At 43.6% G+C, this 22,024-nt stretch overlaps 1 protein-coding gene across 1 annotated transcript in view; it reads left to right on the top strand.

The window, feature by feature from the left end:
- The window catches only part of LOC127189928 (transmembrane protein 180-like), a 29,990-nt gene extending 14,119 nt beyond the window's left edge, over positions 1-15,871 (top strand). The window contains exons 5-6 of the mRNA XM_051146985.1: positions 41-163; positions 15,633-15,871. Coding sequence (XP_051002942.1) covers positions 41-163; positions 15,633-15,783 — 274 coding nt within the window. The 3' untranslated portion in view covers positions 15,784-15,871. The remainder of the gene's footprint in view (positions 1-40; positions 164-15,632) is intronic.
- Positions 15,872-22,024: the final 6,153 nt, after the last annotated feature.

Consider the following 22,024-nt stretch of genomic DNA (forward strand, 5'->3'; position numbering starts at 1 on the left):
TATATTGATCAAAGACCAACACTATTGTTGTCTCTTACAGGTCTCCTCTTCCCTTGATGGTTTTTGGCATCAGTTCTTTGTTCACCAGACCTGCCCAGTCTTTAGCTCCCATGTTGATACTCTCTAAGCTAAACCAGTATGGATATGGAGACCCGAACAACAGGTAGAGTAAAAAACCAAAATAACCTTTGCAGTCATGCAAGCAAATTCACCTTTCCCCCATTAACTATTAAGAAAGTGTCTTGGTTGAGTGGAGAGTGAGATCTGACTCTCACACGAACTCTGGTGCCCCTTTTCTGACCACGTCCCCTGGATGGGGAGGCCTGGCGGCACTCAGAGGAAGGATAGCAAGTTACCAAGAAGAGACTCGATATTCTAAGAGCATATATAGGGGGAGGAGGTCTCCCTCAATCACAGACATAGGGGAGGGGAGAAGGGGGAAAGTGGGAGGGAGGGAAGAATGGGAGGAAACAGGGGAAGGGCTAACAATTGAGATGTAATATGAATAAATTAATAAAATTTAAAAAAAAAAAAAAGAAAGTGTCTTGGCAGCCTGGTGTACAACACAAAGTGAGTCCAGGACAGCCAAAGCTACACAGAGAAACCCCATCTCAAAAAGAAAAAAAAAAGAAAAGAAAGCGTCTTGGACTTTGGATATTGTTAGCTATTAACTCACATATCTCAAGTGAGGTATAATAAAAGTATTAATGTTAAGGAGGTATGGGATGGTTTTAATACCACTATTGAAATCACATATATTGCATATGTCTGTATACTTCACACGAAGCACATATTGATTATATTTTCTATATCGTCCACTCCATTTCATGTTTCTGAGGACTTGCTGAATAAAGCAGTACTGGGAATAAAAGATGAACAAGGAGCCTCCAGAGGATTCTAAAGATTACAAAATCCTGAGATACGTTCCTGCCAAAGTCTGGGACGACAGCTGAATGGTAGAACATTTACCTGGCATGCTGGAAGCTGAAGGTTTGACTTTCAGTTCCACAAAAGCAAAAGTATCCTCCCGGAAGTACACAGTGTTCTGCCATTCTGTGGAGGGGTGTTCCCTGCCCCAGTCTGCCTGTGGTCAGGACCACGCATAGGAGTGCGACTCAGTGGATCCAGATGGGAAGGATTGACAGCTTCCAGCACTGAGGGCCTTGTTGTGAGGAGGGGGTCATTTAGTCCTCCTGTCACTTCCTTTGTCAGCTTTGTAGTTTTTCTTATGTAGATCTTGTATATTTTTCAGGCTTATATCTAAGTAATTTATATTTTGGGGCGCTAATATAAATGACATTCCATTTGTGATGTAAAAGTCTACTTGTTTATTGCTTGTATATAAGAACAGCATTGACTTTGGCATGGTAGAATATTCTGCAGTCTTTTTATAATTACTTTTTAGTTCCAGTCATTTTTTTCTTTCAATTTTATGTTTTTTTCTACATCGAGGAAGTTTCACCATGATCAAATGTCGATTCAGCTGTCTATATCGGACTGATCAGTGTCCCTTTCTTCTGCTTATCAATCCAGACAACTTGTTTTTCCTTACAAATTTTTATTATGAAAAAAATGTGTGCCGGCGTGGTGGCACATGCCTTTAATGGCAGCACTCAGGAGGCAGAGGCAAGTGGATCACTGTGAATTTGAGGCCAGCCTGGTCTACACAGCGAGTCTAAGACAGCCAAGGCTGTTACACAGTGAAACCCTATCTCAAAAAAACAAATAACCTTTTGTATTTATTTATTTTTATTTTATGTGCATTTGTGTTTTGCCTGCATGTATGTCTGTGTGAAGGTGTTGGATCTTGAAGTTACAGACAGTTGTGAGCTGTCATGTGGTGCTGGAAATTGAACCTAGGACCTCTGAAAGAGTAGTCAGTGCTCTTAACCACTGACCCATCTCTCCAGCCCCCATTAAGAAAAAATTTAAACATACAAAATAGCTTAAAGTACAGAGAAAATTCATATAGTCATTCCTTAGGTTAAAGAATTAATATCGTACAGATTTGGTTCTAAGAAATTTGTACATTTGGTTGTTCAGTGTGCATTTGTGTGTGTGCGTGTACATGTGCACATTCACACACACTCACACCAGCAACCAATTGCAGGAATTGGGTCTTTCCTTCCACTCTGTGGGTCCAAGCAATTGAACTTACGTTGTCCGTCCTGTCAGTAAGTGCCTTTATCCATTCAGCCATCTAACTAGAACTCTTAACCTTCTTGCTTCTGCTTCCCAAGTGCTGGGCTTACTGAGATGAGCAGACCCCATGTCTACACAGTCTCTCTGTAAAGTCCATAAAATCTGGTCACCTTTGTTTTTGTTTTTGTTTTTGTTTTTTTGAGACAGGGTTTCTCTGTGTAGCCTTGGCTGTCCTGGACTCACTTTGTAGACCAGGCTGGCCTCGAACTCACAGCGATCCTCCTGTCTCTGTCTCCTGAGGGCTTAATCTGGTCACTTTTGGTTTTGTGGTACTAGGGATCACTCTCAGGGCTGTGAGCAGCATCCCATCTTTTAGTAGAATCTGAGGGAACTCTTTCATAATCGCAGTTTCTCCATGTACTAGGTGACTCTTTTTCTTATGGGGGAGCTGCTGTAAATCTAGAATAATTAAAAGTTTCAAGTAAGTCTGTGGCAGAAAGCTACGGTCATGGGAGGGGGGAGAGATAGGCTCAAAGAGTCATGTGGCCATAAAGCTCCTATTTTAGCTTCCTAGAGAATTGGGACAGCAAGGGAGGAAGAACAGCTTTGTTTAACTTGCTCTGAATTATCTCTGTTTTCAAAAACCACAAAAGCTCTACAGTCAAGATTCTTAACCCCATTTGTACATTAGCGTTACAAGCTCCAGTGGCCAGGTCACACCCCAGATCAGTTCAGTCAGAAACTCTGGAGGAGTGATCCGGCCACCAGCGTTCATTAAAGCTCCCCACCTTTGCCCTCCTGAAGCCAAGGTGAGAAACTAGAGCTTTACAGCCTTGGGACAGCAGCTCTGAGCACTGATTCTTGTTGGCTCAGCAACATGACACGTTGGCAGTCTGACATGTCGGCAAACTAGTTTCTTGATACTGTAAGCATTTCCAGGTATACAAGCACACATAGGCACTTGGGTATCATTTATCTTTTAAGTGATAACTAAACCTTGGCCTCTGGTGGCCTCATGTGGCTCATACTATCTGAAAGTCCAGAGGCTAACTGTAGCACTCAGCAGGTGTGCTTTGCTGAACAGAGACCCACCAATGTAAAGGACTGAGCAAACCTGTCTGTTGAAATAAGTGTCACTCTTGCAGATAAGTTTTCTAGCATCAGATCCTATCCTACCTTCCTTCCTTTCTTCCTTCCTTCCTTCCTCCTTCCTTCCTTCCTCCTTCCCTCCCTCCCTTCCTTCCTACCTCCCTTCTTTTCTTCCTTTTTTTGAGACAGTGTTTCTCTATGTAGTCCTACAGATCACTGTGTAGACCAGTCTGGCCTTGAGTTCACAGAGACCCACCTGCTTCTGCCTCCTGAGTCCTGGGATTAAAGATGTACGTCATCACCCCTGGTATAGCGTCTGATTCTCTGCTTTCTGTCCAGTGTACAGAGCCAGCTAACTCAGGCTAGTGTTCTTCCCTTTGCCCCTTTTAAAAGATGCTCTAAATGTTCTGATGTGATTAAAGAAATATTATTTCTTTTTTTTCCTTTTTTTATTATTAATTTATTCATATTACATCTCAGTTGTTAGCCCATCCCTTGTATCCTCCCATTCCTTCCTCCCTCCCGCTTCCCCCCCATCCCTTCCCCTATGTCTGTGACTGAGGGGGACCTCCTCCCCCTGTATATGCTCATAGGGTATCGAGTCTCTTCTTGGTGACCTATTATCCTTCCTCTGAGTGCCACCAGGCGTCCCCATCCAAGGGACATGGTCAAATATGGGGCACCAGAGTTTGTGTGAAAGTCAGATCTCCTTCTCCACTTAACGGTGGAGAATGTCCTGTCCATTGGCTACTCTGGGTAGGGGTTTGAAGTTTACTGCCTATATTTTCCTTGGCTGGTGCCATAGTTTGAGGAGGATCCCAGGGCCCAGACCTGCCTGTAGTTTTCCAGGACCCTCTGGATCCTTCTATTTCCTCATTCTCCCAGGCTTCTCACACCTAAAGTCTCAATGGGATGTCCTCCCCTCTGACCCACTTTCCTGGTAGGTAAAGTTTTTCATGGGGACGTACCCCTTGGACTAGTGTCTCGATATAAGTGAGTATATATCATTTAACTCTTTTTGCTTCAGGGTGAACTCACTCATTATGATAATTTCTAGTTCAATCCATTTGTCCACAAATTTCAGGTTTTCCTTGTTTTTAATAACTGAGTAGTATTCCATAGTGTAAATGTACCACAGTTTATTTACCCATTCTTCTACTGAGGGACATGTAGGCTGTTTCCATGTTCTGGCTATTATGAATAAGGCAGCTATGAACATGGTTGAGCATATGTCCCTGTTGTGTGGTAGTGCATCTTCTGGGTATATTCCAAGGAGTGGAATAGCTGGGTCTTGAGGAAGCCCTATTCCCATTTTTCTGAGAAAGCGCCAGATAGATTTCCAAAGTGGTTGTACTAGTCTGCATTCCCACCAGTAATGAAGGAGTGTTCCTCTCTCTCCACATCCTCGCCAGCATGTGGTGTCAGTTGAGTTATTGATCTTAGCTATTCTGATGGGTGTAAGATGGAATCTCAGTGTCATTTTGATTTGCATTTCTCTGATGACTAAGGAGGTCTAGCACTTCTTTAAGTGTTTCTCGGCCATTTGATATTCCTCTGTTGAGAATTTTCTGTTTAGTTCTGAGCCCCATTTCTCTATTGAGTTATTTGGTTTGGTGGTGTTTAATTTCTTGAGTTCTTTACATATTTTGGATATTAGACCTTTGTCAGATGAAGGGTTGGTGAAGATCTTTTCCCAGTCTGTAGGCTGTTGCTTTGTTCTCTTGACAGTGTCTCCTGCCTTACAGAAGCTTCTCAGCCTCATGAGGTCACACTTATTAATTGTTGACATTAAGGCCTGGGCTGTTGGTGTTTTGTTCAGGAAGTTGTCTCCTGTGCCTATATGTTCCAGACTCTTCCCCACTTTTTCGTCTTACTGGATTAATGTGTCTGGTTTTAGGTTGAGGTCTTTAATCCACTTGGACTTGAGTTTTGTGCATGGTGACAAATAGGGGTCTAATTGCATTTTTCTACATGTAGACATCCAGTTAGGCCAGCACCATTTGTTGAAGATGCTGTCATTTTTCCATGGAATGGATTTGGCTTCTTTGTCAAAAATCAAGTGACCAAATGTGTGTGGATTCATCTCTGGATCTTCAGTTCGATTCCATTGATCCACTAGCCTATTGCTGTGCCAGTACCATGCTGTTTTAATTACTGTTGTTGTATAGTACAGCTTGAGATTGGGTATGGAGATTCCTCCAGAGGATCTTTTATTGTTTAGGATTGTTTTTGCTATTCTGGGTTTTTTGTTTCTCCATATGAAGTTGAGAATTGTTCTTTCAATATCTTCAAACTATTTTGTAGGTATTCTGATAGGGATTGCATTGAATCTGTAAATTGCTTTTGGTAAGATGGCCATTTTTACTATGTTAATTCTCCCAATCCACGAACAAGGTAGATCCAAGAAATATTATTTCTAAGCTAAATGCCAGTACTTGAAAAGGCGAGACAGGAAATTGTGTGAGTTTTAGGCCAGGTTGGGATATACAGTGAGTTCCAGATCATTCTAGGCTAGAGTGAATTTGTTAATAGAGGTCTATAATTAGGTAATTTGAGCAAGAAAACCAGTATAATCCCTAGTTATATGGGGTAAGATATGTTATGTAGTGATGGTAGAAATGGATGACCAGGCTTGGGCATGGTTGTTATTTGTATGGTTTTGAGACAGGCTCTCACCTTGTATCCCTGGGTGCCCTAGAACTTGCTATGTATGGTTAAGATGGCCCAGAAATCCCCTGCCTCTGCCTCCCAAGTGCTGGGACTAAATGTGTATGCTACCACACCTGACAATGAGTGTAAGGCTATTCTGATCTATGTTGTAAATTTGAGGCCAACCAGGTCTATACAATGAGACATTGTCTTTAAAAGAAAAGAAATGGATTATCAATTATATATATATAATTTGCTGAAAAAAATCACATGAACTCTGGAGATGTAGTTCAGTGACTAATCACTTGCCAAGTGTGTGTGTGGTTCAATCCCTAGCATTGCAAACATGAAGCAGATAGTTTTGAAATTATAGAATAAGCTGCCAGCATATTGCACAAGAGAATGCACAATATAGGTCTAAGGTGTTATAGAAAAGACCTCCTCCTTTCACTTGCTCAACTAAGTAGATTTGTGTTCTTTCTTGGCAGATGTTTATGGAATTTTTGTAGTGTTAATACTAAGCTAGAGTCCTAGAGTCTCCAGAGCTAGAGTCCTAAGGTTTGTTCCCTCTCTGTGTACATGGCATTAGGGGGGCAGAAGGGCAAGTCCAGTATGCTGAGCAAGTCCAGAGGTGAGAAAAGCCACAACTGCAAAGGAATGCAGGCGTGTAATTGGTTACTTGCTCAGGATGCAGCAGACACACCCGCTCCATGCGTCAGGAAGGCCCAGCAGTCCTGCTGCTTCACAGGGCATTAGGAATACAAAGGTACATTTCATCAGGGCTCATAGACCGCCAGTTCTATTCCCTGGATTACACTGTCATCTATTGGTGTGTTGTAGATAACTGATTAATAAATAAAATTCAAACCTGAGTGGTGGTGGCCTTTAATGCCAGCACTCAGGATGTAGAGGCTGGGGGATCTCTGTGAGTTTGAGGCCAGCCTGGTCTACAGAGTGAGTTCTAGGACAACCAGGACTACACAGAGAAGCCCTATCTTGAAAAACTAGCTAACTAACTAACTAACTAACTAACTAACTAACTAACTAACTAACTAATGCATTTAAGAAATAGTTTTTGCTGGGTATGATGGCTTATACCTGTAATACTACCTCATAGGAGGCTGAGGCAGGAGGATTACCATGACTCTGAAGCTGGCATATACTATACAGGAGTTCCAGGCCAAATTAAGCTATATAGAATATGAGAGCCTATCTAAAAAATCCAAACCAAACCAAACCAAAGCAAGAACAAAACCAAAATGAATAATAGCTTCCTGTAACCAATCTGGTTTATATACAAGCATCTTTCTTTCTTTCTTTCTTTTTTTCTTTCTTTCTTTGTTTTTTCAACACAGGGTTTTTCTCCGTGTATCCTTGGCTGTCCTGGATTCACTTTGTAGACCAGGCTGGCCTCGAACTCACAGTGATCTGCCTGCCTCCTGAGTGCTGGGATTAAAGGTGTGTACTACCATGCCTGCCTCCCCCCCCCTTTTTTTCCAATACTGGAAATGTGACCCAGGGTTTGGGGCATACTAGGTAAATGCTCTGCCACTGAGATCCACCCGAAGCATACAAGTGTGTTAAAAGTTACATATGAAGTGTTCCATGTGAACTGTATATCTTACCATAGAGATATTTGCACATCTACATTTATTGTTGCTCTGTTTACTATGTATAGTAATGAATTAGAACCAACCTTCATGTCCATCTACAGATGAATGAATAATGAAAGTCTGATATATAAAATAAATATTATTCAGCTCTAAAGAAAACTGAGACCACCATGTGTGGTAGCACATGCCTTTAATCTGACACATGCCTTTATTCTAGCACTTGTAAGACAGGCAAGATTTTTATGAATTGAAGGTCAATCTGGTCTATATAGAGAGTTCTTAGCTAGACAAGGCTATATAGAACTTGTCTCAAAAATTAAAATAATTTTTAATATATGCAACATTTCTTTTGCTGGTTTTCTGTCTTGAAGTTTCATAACAGATACATCCAAAATTATATTCATGAATAAAGTTTAGAAAGTGGTGTTTCCCTCTTTCAGTGGCAGAGTAGCAAGGACTCAGATACAAAATGATTCATCTCAGAGTGAATCACCTACAAATCCAAAGTAGTCTTAAGGTTTGTATTTAAAAATCTTTCTTTTTTTTCTTTAGTGTGTGTGTGTGTGTGTGTGTGTGTGTGTGTGTGCGCGCGCGCGCGCGCGTGCGCATATATACAATTGCATATGTATGTAGAGGACAAGGTCAACCTCATGTCATTCCTGAAGTGCTATTTCACTTTTTAGGCAGGGTCTGTCACTGGCCTGAGGCTCAGCATGCAAGCTAGGCTGGTTGCCTGTGAGCCTGAGTGATCTTCTTTTATCTCCACTAACTATAGTGGACACAAACATTTGCATCGCTATAAATTAAAAACATTTGTCCCAAAAGATTACAGTTAAGGTTTACTGATATCATGTCAGAAATAGGGTTATGACATGTGGGGGGAAATTCTATCAAGATGTGCCTAGAAGCACAATCATATATGTACTTTTGATTTTTTTCATAGAATTATGGCCACTGTTAATTAAAAAAAACTTTATTGATTTTTTTTTATGAGTTTCACATCACACACCCCAATCCCTCTCATCTCCCTGTCTCTTCATATCCACCCTTTGCCCTTTCAACCTCCCCCAAAAGAAAACAAAAATGAAATATATACATACATACATACATATATACGTACACATATACAAAACATAAAAAAATCTTGTGTGGAAGCTATTGTGTGTCACAGTGTGTCTCACAGTATATCCTTTTGTCCACATGTCTTTCCCTGCAAATGTTCATTGCAATGAGTCATTGGTTTGGTTTGAGGCCTCTGGCTCCTGCTACACTGAGGTAGATGATGGAGTGGGACAGCTTAAAACCCTGGATCTGGGCCTAGGTGGCAGCTAAGTTGGTCAGCCTGCCAGCTCTCCTGCACCCACACTTCCAGCATTGCCCAGGCTAGTTCACACAATGCTTCAGCCAGCAAGGGGGAGGGCTACCTCTTCCACTCTCATGCCCTCAGACCAGCTGGCCTACATCTACACCACCAAGGCCAGCTTTAATGTGCTGCCAAGGCAAGGTGCAGAGCCCCTCTCTCAAGTATTGCAGCCTGTGATGGGCAGGGCCAACTCTTCTGCTCTCATCACCCTGAGGCCACCTCTCCCGCCTGCTGCAGGTGGCGAGGGGTAAGGAGGAAGAGGGCATCTCCCTAGTGTCCCTGCCTCCTCACAGGCAGATGTGTGGTGGGGCCAGCTCTCCCATGCTCACACCCTCGAGGTAGCTCACCAGTGCTCCACCTACTGGGCCAGCTCTACTGTGATGCTCAGGCGAGACGAAGGGCGTGTACTCCAGGTGCTGTAGCCAGCATGAAATAGAGCCATCTCTCCAGAGTGCTACAGCCAATGAGGGGTGGGGCCAACTTTGCATGATCCTTGGACGTCAACATGGTCCCAGGAGGCAGCCCAGACCAGTATGTCCATGTGGTCTTCAGTGGTAACATGAGCCACAGACATCTACACAAAACCCTGCTGCTACATGGCAGTGGACCTAGATATGGCCCTCAGTGGCAGCAAGGGCTGCGACTTCATCATGGTCTTAGGTAGCAGGGCAGGCTCCTCACAACAGGCTGTTCCTCTCTTGTCTCCACTTCTGCCCCTCTTTATGATGCTCAGACTGTTCCACTTCTCTTTCTCTCCCATCTGTCTGCTACCTACGTGCACCACCACTACATAATGGCTCCCGCTGCAGGCAGGCCACAAGGCTGGCAGGCCTCTGGGGGCTTTCACCTGCCTGCATCACACCATGTGGCTGCAGACAGATCTGTCAATGTTCACTACCCCTACACACACACACACATGAAAGGGAGAAAAATTTAAATAAATGTTCTCTCTCCGCCATACATCTGTACCATGAAAGGACATGATATCCTGGGGCTGACAATGTGGTCCAATGTTAGAATGCCTGCCTAATATGTGCAAGATCCTAGTTTCAGTCTCACAGGGCATCATTTTCTGTCTGCAAACAAATAAAAGCCCCTACTAAAATCTAACCAAGTTGGTTCTCTCCTCTTAGACTTCTAGCTTCTAGAACTGTGAGAAAAAAAAATTGCAATATTGGTTCCCAACCTCTAGACCCCTTCCCCACTCCTGGCTCTGTTTTTGATACAGGTCTTGCTATGTAATGCGGACTGGCCTTGAATTTGTGATCTCTTGTCTCAGTCTCCCATGTGCTGAGATTACAGGCATGTACCTCCATGCCCAGCTATAGACAATTATTCTTAACAACTGACTGAACAAAAGGGGGAATTTCTTCTCTGCTCCCAAGGTAGCAACAGTTTCTGTATCTGTGAGTTTCCCCGACTCTGTCACAAGAGGTTATTCTGCCAGGTAGACCTTAAGTTTCTTTGGCCCTTTCCATCCTGAGCACATCTTTCCTCAGCAGGGATATGCGTTGGTACTGACTTGGCTTACAACTCCAGTGACAGGATTGCCGGTGTTTACTACTGGCAATAAAAGTTGCTTCATGGATGCAGCCCCAGGAATTTCGGGTGATATCAGTAGGGAAAAGGAGAGTAGAGAGGAGCCAGGCTTCACTTCAGCTTTGTGATTAGGGAGAGTTTATACATAATAAAAATTGAGGTTCCAGTGTAATAACTAATCTTACTCCCCCCCTTTGCTTCAGAGTGCTGACTCTACAAATGCCTTAGCAGGTGCAAATTAAGAAAGTAAGATGTACTAGCTGACAATATTTGAAGATATTATTGCCTACAGTTAGGTATTTTTTCTCTTGAGAGGAGAAAGTCATGAAAGAAAATGGGGTGCATAAAATTTTCTCATAAGGAAAAATATCATTATAATTACATGCTAAAATTAAACACATTTGTTTGTGGTTTCTTTGCTTCCATTAGAAGGGAAGGCTTGTTGAATGCCAACTTAATTTTTTATTAAAGATCTATTTATTCATTATTTATACAATATTCTGCCTACATTGTGTGTCAGCAGGCCTAAAGAGGCCACTAGATCTCATTATAGATGGTTGTGAGCCACCATGTGGTTGCTGGGAATTGAACTCAGGACCTTTGGAAGAACAGCCAGTAGTGCTCTTAACCTCTGAGCCATCTCTCCAGGCCAACTCTATGTTTTTCTTCTTCTCTGTATCCTAAGAACCTAAAGCAGCAAATATACTATAAATATTTGGTGGGAAAAAAGCATGGGCACAGCTTAAGAATGAATGAATGAACATGTGCATGTACAGGTGGGCGGTCAGAGGAGTCAATTTTGTTTTCCCATTGTGAGGGTCCCCAGGATCAAATGTGGCTCACCGAGTCATCTTACCTGCCTTAAGAAGTATTTTTTATAATGGAGATTCATTCAAAATGTTAGTATCTTACTGTTCCAGCACCGTGAAGAGACACCATAGCCAAGGCAACTTAAAAAAGGGAAGAAGCACTTTAAAAAAATTTAAAAGGGAAGCACTTAATTGGGGGCTTACTTACAGTTTCAGAGGGTGCGTTCATGATCAGCATGGTGGGAAGTATGGCTGCATGCAGGCAGGCATGGTGCTGGAGCAGTAGCTGAGAGCTTACATTTGATCTGCAAGATGGAGGCAGAGAAAGCTCACTGGACCTGGTGAGGGCTTTTGAAACTTGAAGGCACCCCTAGTGTCACGCCTTCTGCAACAAGGCCACATCTTCCAGTCCTTCCTGACAGTCCACCAACTAACTGGGAACCAGACATGCAAATAAGTGAGCCTATGGGGGCCACTCTCATTCAAACCAGAACAGTTGGTGAGGTTGGAAATGACAAGTGAAGACATGCGGACAGCAAAATAGCCTAGTTAGGTAATAGGTTCATGCATATTCTAGCAGAGAGAGGAGAACAAATTCTCTAAAATCATGTCCCTTCTTGGGACACAATTTTAAGAGAAAGGAATCTTGAGAAGTAAGTGTGGGATACGTGGGAAAGGAGCACTGAGAAGCAGGTGCGTGCCTGCAACCCCAGAAGGATTGCCCCAGGTTTGAGGCAGTCTGATCTATGTCGTCAGTCCAGGCCAGCTACAATAAAGCCCTGTTTTGAGAAAAGAAAAGAACTTGAAAGAAAAAGAAATCTTTGAAGATCTCCAAGACAGCTCATGAAGTAATGGGGAACTCACAGGTGCTTTGGAAAGAGTGAAGCCATTCAGTGCAACATAAGCCTAAGTGTTCCTCATGGACTTCTAGCAGGATGGCTGCCAGATAGTTGGATCCACTGGAATGTTTGTTCCTTTGCTACCTTTGAGCATGTAGACACACATACACACACACACACACACACGGTGTGTTATATGCATGTATGTGTGTGGGTACACATGCATGAAGGCCAGAAGAGGATGTTGGACGTGCTGCTGTTTGACTCTATGCTACTTGGAGACAGGGCCTCTCATTAAACCTGGACCCTAGGCTGGCAGCCAGAAAGTCTCATCCATCCTCCCCTGCCCGGCTCTGACACTGGGGTTACACATGTGGTAGGTGTACCCAGCGCTCTTGCTTGCTTTTACACGGTGCTGGCATGCAAACTCACGTCCTCATGAGTGAGCAGCAACTGCTCCTACCTACAGAGCCACCTCTGCAGCCTCGCCTAGTCTAAGGCAGCATGCTCACTAGAGATTCTGACTCTACAAATCGTCACAGGTGTTCTCCAGAACCTTCTCCCCAAGGAAACAGGAGGGAAAAAAAAGATAGACGTTTCCATCTCAGAGGTGGAAAAGTTCCCAGAGAGAGCTCCTTGCAGCTGGAATCCAATTTCTTGATATTTCTGAAGCTGGAATCTGTTATAACTAGAGAATACTGAAGGATAATGGGCTCCTGTTGCTAATGAAACACTGAGACCAGAACACAGAGGTGCCTCTGCCAAGCAGAAACCAGCCTTTTCATAAGGCACATATTGTAATAATTCTGCCCAGCAGGCAGCTCTTAGTTGTGGTCCCCCTCTCTAAGGGCTTGATTAGGCCACTTCCTTTTTCTCTTTTATTACAGACATGATTCTGTTTCAGAGTGGAATGTGGGTTCCATTACCTCTTGGAATTTTGCACCCATTGTCTCCCATCTAGTGTGCTGTATGTCAAAGCAACGAACAGTCAGGGCTGCTGAGCAATGCCTCACATTTATAAGCACCTACAACCTCGAGCTCCAAAGCACAGTTGTGACCTTGTGCTCTCATTCTGGAAATCTGTGCTCAGCTGTTTCAAACCTCATTGTCTTAAGATTGCATACCACCTTCACCCAGCATGCGTCAAAGCAGCTAATTTACAGTAACATGGGCATAAGTGCCAATTGGGAAGGCATGGTTTTCAGGCCACTGTGGCTGCAAGTGGCAGCAATGTCGTGTAGGCTAGCCTCAACAGAACAGGGACCTTCTGGTTATATGTGAAAAGTCCAGCAGAGCTGGATCCCAAATAATGTCAGGAGCCTTTCACCTTCTCTCCGTTTTGGCTTCAAGATTTTACTGCTGGTAGCAACAAAGCTCATAGGCGTACTGACCGAATAGCTCCAGGCTGTGAAGAAATATGCACCTTTGACCCAGCAGCACATCAGAAGTCTGCAGGCAGATCCTGAGAGGCACTGTGTGAGTCACATGCCTATCACAGAGGCAGTAGTAATTTATAAGGCATGACTTCCCTCTGACTGTTGAGACTGGAGTGGGAAAGTTAGGCCCCACCAAGTCTCAAGGACAGAGGCAGTTTCCTGTGGAAGAGGGGAAAGGATTTTTCTTAAAAGAGGGAATTCTGGGAAGACAAAATACCACATGCTTCTAGGAATGATGTTTTCCATGGAGAATTTGGGCAGAGTAACAGTGAGGCCACCATCTGGAATGGTGAGTATTCTAGCTGCTGACCTCAGACCTTGTAGGAGTCAAGGTGAAGGGCAAGTGTAAGGAGTGAGGCTCACAAGGATGGCCACACCTAACAAGTATAATCCAGGGTGCTACGACTGCTTCATGACAGGGCTTTTAGAGGGTGGTAGATATGGCTGGAATATCTTCATATGATTCTAGACAGAAGCCTTATAGCTGACATGTATGCGTATTTTCAGAACTGTTGATATTTTTTTCTGAGAAGCCTTTACTAGAGTCCACTTGCTAAAAGTAGGAAAAGCTGCTGACAGAAGGCTCTTTTCTATCACCCTGAGAAATTCCATCAAAATACTTTTATAGGCATCATATGTACCAGAAAAGAATATCTAAACTCATCCTCTTTGTTTAAAGCTTAGCAGATATTTCAACACTGCATATGTATATATGAGGATGCATATATACATACATACATACACATATACATACACATACATACACATATACATACACACACATACACATATACACACACATACATACACACACATACACACACATACACACATACACACACATACACACATACACACACATACACACATACACACACATACACACATACACACACACATACACACACACACACACACACACATACATATTACATACATATGCATTCATACTTACACATACACACATACATATATACACACATACATACACATACATACACACATACACATATACACACATACACACATACACACACATACACACACATACATATTACATACATATGCATTCATACTTACACATACACACACATACATACACACATACATACATACACATACACACATACACACATACACACATACACATACAGGATGAATGATATTTCTCTGTAACTCAGACAGGCCTTGAGCTTGCGACCCTCTTGTCTCAGCAGTTACAAATCTGTACCATCAGGCCCAGCAGTATAATTCTCTTGTTTGTCTTTCAGACAAGGTCCTGGGTTGGCCTGGAACTGCCTATGTAGCCCAGGCTAGCCTCAGACCCACAGCCCTCCTGCTTCAGCATACACTACCACGCATAGCCTGAGGGTGCATCGCCTATGTAGCCCAGGCTAGCCTCAGACCCACAGCCCTCCTGCTTCAGCATGCACTGCCATGCATAGCCTGAGGGTGCACCGCCTATGTAGCCCAGGCTAGCCTCAGACCCACAGCCCTCCTGCTTCAGCATGCACTACCACGCATAGCCTGAGGGTGCACCGCCTATGTAGCCCAGGCTAGCCTCAGACCCACAGCCCTCCTGCTTCAGCATGCACTACCACACATAGCCTGAGGGTGCACCGCCTATGTAGCCCAGGCTAGCCTCAGACCCACAGCCCTCCTGCTTCAGCATGCACTACCATGCATAGCCTGAGGGTGCACCGCCTATGTAGCCCAGGCTAGCCTCAGACCCACAGCCCTCCTGCTTCAGCATATACTACCACGCTCAGCCTGAGGGTGCACCGCCCATGTAGCGCAGGCTAGCCTCAGACCCACAGCCCTCCTGCTTCAGCATACACGACCATGCCCAGTCTGTGGGTGCACTGAAAGCCTCTGCTTTGTGTCCTGGGCTCTGTTCTCTGTCCATCCATGTGCGGCATGCGGTTCTGTATCACAGAGATGGCTCTTGTCACCAGGGAAGGGGATCACCGTCCTTTGAGCAACTAGAAGGGAGAAATTACTCGAGCAAATCAAAATTATGCAACATGATGTCCCTTTCTTGTTAAATGATCATAGATAAAATGTTACCGAACACCATGTGTTGAATAGCTCTGACTTAATAAGGAAAGAAACCCTTTGGGGAAATATTAACTGTTGTACATCTTCTCCCCTAGAATACTTTTAGATCTTCAAGACAGCGTGTTTAGTTTGGTGTGTGTGGTCCCGCTGGGCATCGCCACAGTGCAGATTCTGACTTGGAGCTCCTTCTCCATCAGGAGCAGAGCAGACTACTCAGTAGGGACTGTGTTAGCACAGTGGCCATGACACCTCTTCAAGTGCTTGCCAGTTCTTACAGGCTGTGCTGTGCTCAGAGGTGGAAATGATCTTTACACCTTCTCATCTGTTTAAAAACCGAAGCAAATAAAACAAAACCTGATAGCACATTTTGAGTGTTTGTTTGTTTGTTTGTTTTTGACTCTTTAAGTTACTGCCTCTCCATGGGCTGTTTCCTGGCGTTCTCACAGCCTGGGACCTGAGACTCTTCACCACTGGGCTGCCGTGTATAACTGGGGCTTGCTGCTCCGTACACACCCTCTTAAAAGTTCTTCAAATCTCGCCGGGTGGTGGTGGCACACGCCTTTAATCCCAGCACTTGGGAGGCAGAGGCAGGTGGATCTCCATGAGTTTGCAGGCCAGCCTGGTCTACAAAGTGAGTCCTGGACAGCCAAGGCTACACAGAGAAACCCTGTCACAAACAAACAAACAAACAAACAAACAAACAAAAAAGTTCTTCAAATCTCGTATTGCTTCTCTGACCAATTTTAAGAAAAGGCAGCATTCTTCCCTCCCATTTTTTTCCTTTTGGAGCTGGGACACTTTTTTATGTTAGGCAAATGTACCACGGAGGTACATTTTAAAAATGTTTTTATTTTTCATTATTAAGTTGTCCAAGCTGGCTTTGAACTTACAGTGCTCACCCTGGCAGGCCCTGAACAGTGATCCTCCTGTTTCAGCCTCCCGAGTAGCTGGAATTATAGGTCTGTGCCACCAAGAAGAGGCCTCCTACACCTTTCCTCATTACCACTGTATCAGCATTGTCTGCATACTTTTCTGTGGTAAAAAGTAGGGAAGGTCACTACACTCACTCCTTAATTTGGAAATGCGCTACAAAACTGTTATAGTAAAAATAGCATATTACTGGTGAAAAGGAGGGAGGAGAACCATTAGAACAAGAACAAAGGCCCAGAAATGGCCAAAAACCACCACCACCAACAACAAACAAAACATACAAGTGGGAGAAAGGGAAGTGTCTTTAATAAATGATGCTGAGAGAAGTAGATAGCCACATTCAGAAATTTGACCTGCTTTACACACCAAATGTAAAAGTCAAGTGAAAATAAAGGCTCAACAGCAACATTCAATACTGTAAAAACCAATGAAGGCAAGCATAGAGGAAAAAGACGTGGGGTTATATAAAACCGAAAAGTTTCTGCACACTAAAGGAAGCGGAACGAAGAGACAGCCCATATATTAGGAGAAAATATCTGTAACTCATGCACCCAGGAAGGGGCTGATAGCTAAAACATGTAGCAAATTCAACACAAATGTATAAAACAAATATCCAGATTTAAAAATAAATAAAGGAGCGGGGTGTAGTGGTGTACACCTTTGATCCCATCACTTGGAGGCAGAAGCAAGCTGATCTCTGTGAGTTCAAGGCCACCAGAACTTACAAAGCAAGTTCTAGGCCAGCCAGGGTTCAAAGCAAAGGTAGTCCTCCTGTTACGGCCTATTGAGTACTGGGATATAGGCATGAGGCATCACACTTTATTTGTTGTAAACTACATACACAGAAACTTTTACTGTGATTTAGTCTTTCTTACAGGTTCTACCCTAAGTTTTGTTTTTGGTTTTCTGAGACAGTGTTTCTCTGTGTAACAACCCTGGCTATCCTGGACTCATTCTGTAGACCAGCCTGGCCTCAAACTCATAGAGATCTGCTTGCCTCTGCCTCCCAAGTCCTGGGATAAAAGGTTTGCACCACCACACCTGGCTCAAAAATTTTTTAGGTTTGTGTGAGATTGAACTTAGGTTCTCATGCTTCGAAGAAACATTTCCCCATATTTATGAAAAATATTTATGAACTCATAGAGTTTTATAATGTATAAAACAAAATCAAGACTGTTTTGGACACTGCTAAAAAAGTGAACATGCAATCCACAAACTGGAAGGCAATGTTTACAAAATGCCTAGTGATAAAGGACTTTTTTGGGAATACTAAAAGGCTCTAACTTCAGTTGAAAATCAGTTTAATTTAAAAACATGTAAAGAAGCCAGGCAGTGGGGCTGGAGAGATGGCTCAGAGGTTAAGAGCACTGACTACTTTTCCAGAGGTCCTGAGTTCAATCCCCAGTAACCACATCGTGGCTCACAACCATCTATAATGAGATCTGGTGCCCTCTTCTGGTGTGTAGGTAGGTGTACATGCAGGCAGAGCACTGTATACATAATAAATAAATTCAGGAAGAGGAAGAGGAAGAGGAAGCAGCAGCAGCAGCAGCCAGGCAGTGGTGGAATATGGCTTTAATTCCAGCACTCAGGAGGCACAGGCAGGTGGATCTCTGAGTTCAAGGCCAGCCTGGTCCACAGAGTAAGCTGCAGTACAGCCAGGGCTACACAGAGAAATTCTATCTTGAACTGCCCCTTTTCCCCGCAAAAAAGAATAGACATTTCATCAAAGAAGACACATGGTGAAACAAAACAATAATGAGATAGCACTGTATAAGAATTAGAATCCTAAAAAAAAAAAAAAAAAAAAAGAATTAGAATCCTCTGTGGTCCATCTTACCCCAGATGCCATGTGGATGCCCATAGTCTATACTGCCACCTGAAGCCATGTTGATGTCCATGGCTGGGCTGTCACTGGGGACCATATTAGTGTCCATGCCCATATTGCCCCAGAGGTCATGTTGGGGTCCTTGTGTAGTGAAAACTTTGGTTTCTTAAAAAAAAAAAAGTTATTTGGGAATATGTTTTTGTTTTAATCCCAGGTATAGAATGTGAGGCTGCTTCAGATCATCCACAGCAGCTATAGTGCAGAGGTGTGCTTTTGCCAACTGCAGATAGTTTACAATTAGAATTCCGGGGGCTCTTCAGAAAGTACATAAATGCCAGAGCCGCCAAAGGGGCAGAGGCATTTCCAAAGAGGCTGCCGCTGCTGCTGCTCTCTGCAGCTGCTTTCGCTGTTTGCTGGACTGCTGGCTGGAGATGCCCTGAAACTCAAACTCTCCCCCAAAGAACTTGCTGCCCCCCTGATCAGCAGGAAGTACTCTAAAGAGATCTATGCCCCATCGATCCTTCTTTCTCTACTACCTAGTGTTGGGGGGTTTGGAAGGGATTGGAGTGCCAATAAAGTAGCCAAAAGCCTGGCTCCATGCTTGGCCTGCACTGCGGCTGAGGTCTATGCTGGTGTCTGTGGTCCATGCTGTGGCAGAGGGCTGCGTTGATGTCCGTGGTCTGTACCGCCATCAAAGACCATGTGGACCTCTGTGGTCTGTGTTGTTGCCAAAAATCATGTCCATGATCCATGGTGGTTCTGCTGACAGTAAAGATCAAGGAAGCCATGGATAACTGCAGACACACAGAGGAGAAAGAGGGACATAGATGGCTTCCGTGACAACCCCTACCCCCCCCCCCCCCCCCAAACTAACAGCACAGACAGGAAGACAGCCAAGAAAACTCTTAAAAATTGTATTAAGGATGCTGAAGTGCAGCTTTCCACATTGATGGCTTCCGGCTGGGGTGGAGGTGGAGGATGACCCAGCTTTCTTTAAGGGGCTGGTCACTGGGAGTTTGATCATGCTCCAGTGAGTATATGGACCACACAAGTTGGGCTTCTTTTCTTTTTTTGAGTGGAGGGAGGTCACAAGGACTGGCAAGTAAGTATGATCAGGGTGCATGATGTGAAATTCCCAAATAACTAAAAAAATAAAATTATGTTGGGGAAAAAAAGAGTAAGAATCACAGAATTAAAAACCGATAACAAGCCAAAAGCTGAGAAGGAGTTGGGGTTCCCCAAACACATACAATCTTTGAATTAAGGTCATTAGAAGCTTTGAGAAATGGGAAATGTTCTTGTAAGCCAATATATGTTTCACCATTGGCCTAGAACTCTCACTGTTAACTTGCCCAAGAAATGAAAATTCACGTTCACACAAAACACATATGCAAATCTTCATGGCAGTTTCATTTATATACCAAAGAATAATAAAAACAGCCCAGATGCCCTGTGACTGGTAAACTGATACACAATTGTGATACATGTACATCACAGATTGCTAGGTAGCAATAGGAAGGTTATTTACTGAATGGCAAGCACATTAAACTAAGTACAAGAAGCCAGATGCAAAGGACTGTGCTGTATGATTCTATTTGCATGATATCCTGAAGAAGGCAAGCCTGTCAGCACAGAAGGCACAGAAGACAGAGCGGCTGCTGTGGCCTGGAGTTGGATATTGATGCCAAGAGGCAAAGGAACTTTTTAAGGTTTGGGCCTACTTTGTATCTTACTTTTGGTGGAGGTCACACAGTTATATATATTTCTCAAAATTCAAAAATTATAAAGATGGCGAGTTATCTTTTAAAAACAAAGTTGGTGATAGCACTCGGTTCTCATTGTTTTCTTTGATTGTTACCTTGTTTCTGTCTCACAGACGCCATTGGGAAATGTCACCTTTTCTTCTGGATTACCACAGCAGGCTGTATAAAATGTCCCATGACTCTCAGCTACGTTTTGCTGAGTGCATCATTGCTTCTGCTGAAGACCTTCTCTTTGTGAACCAGACTGTAAGCTCCCTGTTTATAGAATTCTGAAGCCGTAGACCAGGGAGAATTCCACAAACGTGCACTTTAAGCAGCGCCAGGGTGGTGCTAGTGTGTGGAGGCCTGTCCATAAGCACTAGGAGGCAGCAGAGCGTCAAGGAGATGAAGGCATTCTGTAAGTCTGCCGGATTTCAAATCTTGCCTCATCCCCTTTGCAGTGAAAACTTGCGGTGCCTTGAGGCATGCTGCAGGGAAAAGGTAGGAACGAGAGAAACAGTTTTACCAGAGTCACGAGGACTAAGGAAAGGACACATGTAAGACACTCCGCACAGTGCCTGACACCAAGTATGTGCTGCCATTGTTTTAAGTGACAGGTGGTGCCCACACAGGGACGTGGGAAGGGACTCTCTTTCTGGATGTAGGCTGTGACCTAGAATTCCACCAGGCAGAAATATGTCTTTTTCCACGTTCATGTCTTGAGTTCTTCCCTGATGCTTCACAGTGGACCGGGCAAGCTTCACACACTGTGAAACAGCAGATGGAGCCTGTATGCATGTGTGCATGTGTGCATGTGTGCCTGCCTGTGATGTGCATGGATGACAGAGACAAAGGGTTTTATTTTAGGTCACAAGAAACTAAGAATTTGTTCTACATAGTTCTTAAAATACCACCATCTCCACTTGTAAACTTTGTCGCAGCTCTGTGCTATTTGGAGTTGATTGTTTCCCATTCTCTGAGTGTTATGGAACTCTGAAACAGTGAGATTTATTTTCAAGGTATGTGGGAAAACACTTTTCCACTTCTCTTGTGGATTGTGTAAGAGCAGATAGATTTTTATTAGAATTTGAGGAAATGGTCTAGGATTCATGATTCATTATTGAAAGCAAACATGTGACTATCCTACACCTTTGTGCATTAGTGTTTTTCTTAACTATCATTTTGTGTGGATGTGTGTACTTGTGAGTGGGGGTGCACATGCATGTGTTTGTGTACGCCTGGCAGCCAGGGGTCAGTACTAAGTGTCTTTCTTCATTGTTTGCCTGTCTGTCTGTCTGTCTGTCTGTCTGTCTGTCTTCGACATAGAATTCCTCACTGAACATGGAGCTTGTCATTTTAATTAGTCTTCCTTGTGGGTAAGCCTCAGGGATCATTTGCTTCCCTGGTGCTGGGTCACAAGCATGCGCTGCTGTGCCTGGCTTTTTATGTGTGTCCTAAGAACCAAAGCCAGATTATTACACTTGAAAGGCTAACAGTGTCCTAACTCAGCCATCTCCCAGGGCCGCATTGCCATGTATACAGATAAAATTGTTAGGGCTATGGATTTTCCACGCGCACACAAAAAACATAATGGAAGGAACTAGACTTTAGGTCTCCTGTGTCCTGGTCAAATGTTCATTTGTTTTTGATGATAAAGATGGTATGGGGCTGGATGAGCTGGGAATATAGAAGTTGACAGAAGGATGGATAAACAGTATTTATTCACATGTGTATATATATACATATTTGTGTATGAATTTTACTTAGCCTTAGGCAGGACATTCTGACACTTGCTACAGTAACGATGAGGTATAAGTACATTACACTGAGTGAGATGTCAGCCATAGAAGAACACTTGGATATCACTTATGGGAGACACTTGGAGTCAAATTCCTAGAGGCAGAAAGCAGAATGGCAGTTGTCAGGGTGTGAGGGGAGGAGAGATGACGAATGAACATTCAACATGAAGAATCTTAGAAGCATGAAA

The sequence above is a fragment of the Acomys russatus genome, chromosome 5 (genome assembly GCF_903995435.1).
Source record: "Acomys russatus chromosome 5, mAcoRus1.1, whole genome shotgun sequence".
Lineage (NCBI taxonomy): Eukaryota > Metazoa > Chordata > Mammalia > Rodentia > Muridae > Acomys > Acomys russatus.